At 43.8% G+C, this 6,952-nt stretch overlaps 1 protein-coding gene across 3 annotated transcripts; it reads left to right on the forward strand.

Moving 5' to 3' along the window:
* Positions 1-1,191: 1,191 nt before the first annotated feature.
* Positions 1,192-5,542, forward strand: LOC311121874 (uncharacterized protein). Of its 3 annotated transcripts, XM_084158012.1 has the most exons (5): positions 1,192-1,246; positions 3,191-3,379; positions 3,476-3,571; positions 3,683-3,758; positions 3,997-5,542. In XM_084158012.1, exons 2-5 carry the CDS (start codon positions 3,224-3,226, stop codon positions 5,379-5,381), a joined length of 1,713 nt encoding a protein of 570 aa, XP_084014138.1. In that variant the 5' UTR covers positions 1,192-1,246; positions 3,191-3,223; the 3' UTR covers positions 5,382-5,542. The 3 variants fall into 3 exon arrangements, with proteins under 3 accessions (XP_084014138.1, XP_084014137.1, XP_084014136.1); XM_084158011.1 differs by having other exon boundaries at positions 3,191-3,571; XM_084158010.1 differs by having other exon boundaries at positions 1,226-1,702; positions 3,191-3,571.
* Positions 5,543-6,952: the final 1,410 nt, after the last annotated feature.

Raw genomic sequence — 6,952 nt, forward strand, 5'->3', positions numbered from 1 at the left:
CATTAGTAGATTATAGTTACATTGTTTAATGAACTAAGTTTTTGTACTTTTTTCATATTTTTTTTCTTCATTTCAGCGCTTTTTAAATGATGTACACAAGATGATTTGTATGCAGACTCCTGGTGATGACTGACAAGAAAGGTGACAGTCTGTGAAAGATGTCATGTCTGTTGTGTGTTTTGTGCTTAAAGGTAGACTCAGCGAAATGACGTTGCCACGAGCAGCACCACAGATATTGTGATGAGCGAGATGCAAGACTTTGCTCTCACACAGTATCTGCGCCAGTGGAGGCTGGTGGGAGGAGCTATAGGAGGACGGGCTCATTGTAATGTCTGGAATGGAACCGAGTCACACGTAGTTTCCATGTGTTTTTGTGTTTTATACTGTCCCATTTATTCCATTCCTGCCATTACAATGATTCCGTCCTCCAATAGCTCCTCTGATCTATGCTATGTGCATGGGTCACTTTATGCTATTACAGCGTGATAGCACCGGGACCAAAACAGCAGAGAAATGTAGCCTCGCACTTCAACGCACTTAGTTATTGCGGAAATTGACCCACTATGTTTACTTTGTGCATCTACGTCATATCACTGAGTCTACCTTTAACGTAAATCCCCATGAACCCACATCACTCCCAGAGTAATGTCAATTAAAATACATTTAAATTAAGTTGGGTTAACAGGGTTACCACTTGAACAGAGAACCACCCATCCTGTCATTAACTGATTTTTACCAGTCCATAGGCTAAGAACCATCATTGGCCTGCAGTGGTGTTGATATTACTTTGTCCTGTACAGCATTGGTTCTCAACCGTGGGTACTAGCCTAGGACCCCTGGGGGTACTTGAGAAAACTCATGAGACTATAGGCCTACTGGTAAAATGCACTTGATGGGGGTACTTCAGGGGTACTCCGGGAAAAGCAACATTTTGTTGGTGGTACAGTAACCGAAAAGGGTTGGGAACCAATGCTGTACAGTATTGTTCCCACATTTTGACAGCAGAAGAGGCCTTAATGCTGTCTATTATTATTGCAATAAAATAACATTTTTTATTATCATAAACATACAACACATTTCCAGTATCATTTATTTTGATGAATGTTGCTTTAAGAATCCACACCAATAAACCGCCTCCAAATCGTTGCATATCGAGAAGCCATTACCTGATTGGTCAAGGCCACGTTCAGTAGGCACCGTAAGGACATAAACCAGGAAGTGCAGCGTTTTTTTGGCGTCGACAAAGGTAGGCGAGGCTGTGTTTGCCCTTCTATCGTTGAGCATTTACGAGATTTAAAATAATGTGTTAGCCTTTGCTGTATTGTTCTCATCAACAAAGACAAGACTACTCGTTAACGACTTCAGTGAAACTCCATATGATTATTGCATTTTCGTTTTCGTGTGTTGCAGAAGAGATACTGGATATAATGACGAGATGCTTTGTGTCTCCACCCTAACAATGGGGATTCGTTGTCCACAGAGCAGAACGGCGGGCTCCCCCCCCCCCCTATTATTTTCTTTAGATTGGTGGATACATCTCGTTATTTTACTTGTCTTTAAATATTATATGAGGGTTGTTGACGTCCACCGCCTGTAGACGTTTTGAATTTCAACAGGGACAACTCTGATACAGTGTTTTTTCTCAAAGTTGCCGGGATGTCAGTGCATCACACTTATATCAGTACACTCGTAACAACCTAGCGTAAGCATTACCAAACTTTTTTCTTTCTTTTTTTCTTTTTCTCTATTATATAAATAAGCCTCACGTATTAAAATAGCATTTCCTTTGTATCTTGATTAAATTCGACACTCATTGCCCCCACCCCATACAAAAACCCCTCACATTATTAATGATCTGCTGAACGTGGACAGATTTTGGGCAGAGTAAACCCTCTCGCTTCACCTCTTCCTATCTGGTTGCACTTGCATTCAGTAGCATCTATGAATCACATGATTACATAGGATTGACGTCAAACGGAAGAAACAAGGACAGGATGGTTCATGGGGTTATTCATTACGCCGATTCTGTTGCAAAACGTTTCTTAAACTGAACGAAACGGGGAGGGACCTATCTGAATTTGTCCAATAGAAACTCGTGGTTGGACTAATGATTACACCCCTGATGTTCTGAGATTCTCTCTGGTTTTTACAAAACAACTGCTGCTGTGAGATTATTATATCAGGATTCAAGGATGCTGCGAGATTAGGATATCAGGACCAGTTTAAAGGCGCTACATGGTCAATCTGATGTTGGCATTAGCCGTGCAGCATTTACGGTGATACGCCTCGGCAGAAGTCAGGGCATTTATACTTCTTGCGCTTTGCAGCGCAGAGCTGTTGTCAAGGAAGTGAGTTGGTGTTTATACAGGACCTCCCGTCCCCACCTACCGTCACCCAATCATGTCAATGCTGAGGAGCTATACCGAGCCCTCCACATTGTTACAACATTTGGGAGACGCACGGTGGTGCGGTATGGAGCTCAATTTGGCCTCTGCATGCCTCCAGGGGAGCCGCAATTGCGTCACACCATCCATACGGAGCCTCCGTCCACATTCCCAGATCAAGCATAAATCGGCTTTTAGACAAAGCAATTTTAACGGTAGAGCAAAGGATGGCAATATATGGGAAATTGATGGCTGCAGTATTGCCGTTATAATGACCACATTATGCATGGGATACTAAGGCATAAATGTATAAAAGTGTGTATTCTAATTTAAAATATATCTAGTTCTGTCCTTGTGCTGTACTGATCTATTAATGTTATGTAATATGTCATATTTTGTGTGGACCCCAGTAAGAGTAGCTGCTGCTTTAGCAGTAGCTAATGGGGATCCTAATAAAATACTAAAGTACTAATACTAGCAGCTCAAGACATTAGCTAGTTAGTTGGCTGCAACAGTAAGTAGAGTTTGCTGCCTGTAATATAATCCTACAACGAGGCTCTGCTTATGTCTGGCGGGGTTGATACTAGCAATAAATAATGATGAATGCTAGGTCTATTGCTGGTAGGTTAACGAGTTTCCAGCATGACTGTTAGAAACGTATGCAGTTAGATTGATTGTTAATGCAGACTTGTGGTTTCTTCATTCTTCATAATTGGTCTTACTTATAGTGTTGGATGGTTTATTAGTATGATCCCTGCCTGGTATAGCTCTCTAAGGGTGATGATCAATCAATCTTTTCCCCACAGAATTTCAAATGAAGAAGCACTCTAGTCAACAAGATGAAGAGCAAACCTGGGAAAAAGCAACACAACAAAACCAAGAGGACTAAACACCATCGAGACCCCATCAAAACAGAGTGTGGAACACAGTCAGATGATGTTGACTGCAATAGAGAAGAACTAGACGTTAGCCAAGCACCCTACATCACTAAAGGGGTTTGTATCAGCTCCATCTTAATCAAAGAGGAACCAACAGACTTTGAATGGCAGGGAATGGGCGAGGAACATAACCGTTCTGATCCTTCCTTCCAGAAGAAGCATATCAAACATAAAAATACATCCAATCCTATGACCCGGTGTAGCCAGATATCAAGGAGTCCTATGGTGATGCTAACAAGATTGTCTAATGTAAGAAGAGTTAGTGGTCTTTCCAAACATGTGACAGTTAGTAACTAGACAATAGTATTTATACTTTTGGTTAATGCATAATGTGGTATCTTCATCTTTGTAATCCATAAGGTGGTGGTTAAGACTCTTCTGCGAGACACTAAAGTGTGTTTGGTGAAGGAGGAAAACCCAGATGAGACAGATGGAGGTAGGGCATAGTTCATACATCCAGTCCACCCTCAACACTGCATTTGAAATGGATGATGGGATTACTTGAACATCACTTGAACATTAATTTAGCAAACTTTGAAATTGATATTTAGCAAAGATATTTACTCAAGCGTTTTATTGTTGAATGAGGAAATGTTCTGTTCCCTCTCTCTCCTCCCATCTCTCTCTTCTCACTCTTTCTACCGTCCTTCCACTGCTCTGTCCCTCTCCCTCAGTCTCTACTTCTCAGTTCTTTCCTTGTCCACACTGCACCATCTCCTTCACTGACTGTTACTTCCTGGAGAATCACATCAAGACCAAACACCCAAAGCAGTACCTGGCCATGCTGAAGACCCACGTCTCAAAGAGTAAAACCGTGTACACCCCCACACACAGCTGTCCCCACTGTAGCTGCATGTTCCATACCCCACGGCAGCTACACATCCACACCCGTCAGGCCCACCCCTCTACCCCGCTAAGGAAACTCCACCCCTGCCCGTATTGTGCCCGCAGCTTCCAGTACATAGCCAGACTGCATACTCACTGCAAGGTTTGGCACAAAATGGCTGTTGCTTTCACTGATGGATACCTCAGTTGCGCTGACTGTGGAAAGAGCTTCAAGAATTGCTGGGGACTGGGGCCTCACCGGTGTCACAAGCCTGAGGACACTAAGCCTGAGGATGGCCCTGTCTGTCTGAACATCGGTATGCCATGCTCAGAGTGTGGCAAAAGCTGCTCTAGTCCTCGGAATCTGCGCATTCACATGCGCACACACACCGGCGAGAAGCCTTACGTCTGCAAGGAATGTGGCAAGAGCTTCTCAGAAGACAGCAGTTACCGTAAACACATGATGATACACTCGGGGGTCAAGCCATTCAAATGCCAGGATTGTGGAAAGGATTTTGCCCGGATGGGGCGCCTCAGAGTTCACATGACCATTCACTCTGGCGAGAAGTCCTTCTCCTGCTCCAAATGCGACAAGCGGTTTGCATACAAGGACTGTCTGAAGCTTCACCTGCGCACACACTCAGGGGAGAGACCTTTCAAATGTACTGTGTGTGGTAAAGACTTTGCTTACAGAAATTATCTGAAGTTGCATCTGAAGATTCACAACAATGAAAGGAACTACCATTGTGGGGTTTGTGGGCTGAAGTTCATAAACAGTGCAGCATTGAAAACCCACCAGCGCACACACACTGGGGAGAGGCCTTTCCATTGCACAGTGTGTGACAAGACATTTTTCCGACATGAACACCTGAAGAACCACCAGCGCACTCACACAGGTGAGAAACCATACACCTGTACAGAGTGCGGTAAAAGCTTCACTCAGTCTGGAGATCTGACCAAACACAAGCGCATCCACACTGGGGAGAGGCCATTTGAATGTTCTGAATGCCACCGACGGTTTATCTGTTCTGCTGATCTGACCAGACACATGAGGATCCACAATAACTCACGGCCATATCCCTGCCAGGAGTGTGACAAGAGCTTCCGCTTGGCCAACCACCTTAAAATTCACATGAGGACCCACACTGGGGAGAGACCATACTCCTGCCACCGCTGCCATCGCACCTTCGCTCGCACCCACCACCTCTCCGGTCACCTGCCTAGATGTCGCTGAATTATGAAATTACACTGTATATAAATAAACTATTTTACTCTTGTTGTAGTTATTTAACAAGGGAACAGTGATGTACAGAATATGGTTTTGTGCCCGACTCTGAACTGGTAATGCCAATAAATGGTAATGACAATAAAGGCCTCTATACTCTGTAAAGATGGCACACCTGTTGTGTGGTTCTGGTGTTTTTTGTGTATGTTGTTCTTTCTTTGAGCTGAAATAAGAGAGTCATATCACATACATTTCAGTCTCCCAGTATTCTATTGGCCTGCACTGGCTGGTTTTGATATTACAGCATGTCGTACGTTTCATATTACAATACGCAAGCTATAGAAGAGGATTGATTCAAGAACTTAGGTTATTTGTATCTGAAATCCCAGACCAAGGGCAACATTGTTTGTGTGGGAGTTAACCTGCCTGCCTAGGGAGAATCAGGACAGTAAATAAAAGGGTATGCTCTTCTTTCAGTCTCCCAGTATTCATTGGCCTGCACTGGCTGGTTTTGATATTGCAGCATGTCTCTGCATATTACAATACGCAAGCTATTGAAGAGGCTTGATTCAAGCTCTTAAAGGCTCTACATGGTCAATCCACCATCTGCAGTGGCCATATAGCATTTACTGAGATGCGGCCTCCGCAGTAGTCAGAGCAAACATAGTTTTTGTGCTTCGCGGAGCATAGCTGTTGTGAAGGAAGTTGTCAAGGAAGTGAGTTTGTGTTTATACAGGACATCCTGCCCCCACCTACCGTCAACCAATCATGTCAATGCGGAGCTATACGGAGCCCTCAGCATTGTTACAAAATGTGAGAAGTGCACGGCGATGCGGTACGGAGCTTGATTTGGCCTCTGCTTCACAATTGTGTCACACCCTCCATACAAAGCCTCCAACCACAATCCAGATCAAGCATAAATGGGTTTTTAGGCTACACTATCATTCCCACATTTTGACAGTCACATGAGGACCTAGGGAGATTCTCAATCGCCTCCACTATTACATTAGAGGTTGCTGCTGCCTATTGAAATCACTGGTCACTTTAATAATGTTTACATATCTTGCACTACTCATCTCATATGTATATACTGCATTCTATAATATTCTACTGTATTTTAGTCGATGCCGCTCTGTTATTGCTTGTCCATATATGTATATATTCTTAAATCCCATTCCTTACTAGTTTTTACATTTACGTCACTTAGCAGACGCTCTTATCCAGAGCGACTTACAAATTGGTGCATTCACCTTATAGCCAGTGGGATAACCACTTTACAATATGTATTATTATTATTATTATTTTATTTTTTTTGGGGGGGGGGGGTAAAGGGGGTAGAAGGATTACATTATCCTATCCCAGGTATTCCTTAAAGAGGTGGGGTTTCAAGTGTCTCCGGAAGGTGGTGAGTGACTCCGCTGTCCTGGCGTTGTGAGGGAGCTTGTTCCACCATTGGGGTGCCAGAGCAGTGAACAGTTTTGACTGGGCTGAGCGGGAACTGTGCTTCCGCAGAGGTAGGGGGGCCAGCAGGCCAGAGGTGGATGAACGCAATGCCCTCGTTTGGGTGTAGGGACTGATCA

The sequence above is a fragment of the Coregonus lavaretus genome (assembly GCF_964263955.1).
Source record: "Coregonus lavaretus genome assembly, chromosome: 3".
NCBI lineage: Eukaryota > Metazoa > Chordata > Actinopteri > Salmoniformes > Salmonidae > Coregonus > Coregonus lavaretus.

Bases quoted from the DNA above. Each gene is read 5' to 3' on its own strand.
- LOC311121874 (XM_084158011.1), top strand. From the start codon at position 3,224: ATGAAGAGCAAACCTGGGAAAAAGCAACACAACAAAACCAAGAGGACT. The intron at 3,572-3,682 runs GTAAGAAGAGTT...GTAATCCATAAG, and splicing joins TGCTAACAAGATTGTCTAAT to GTGGTGGTTAAGACTCTTCT. The intron at 3,759-3,996 runs GTAGGGCATAGT...CCTCTCCCTCAG, and splicing joins CCCAGATGAGACAGATGGAG to TCTCTACTTCTCAGTTCTTT.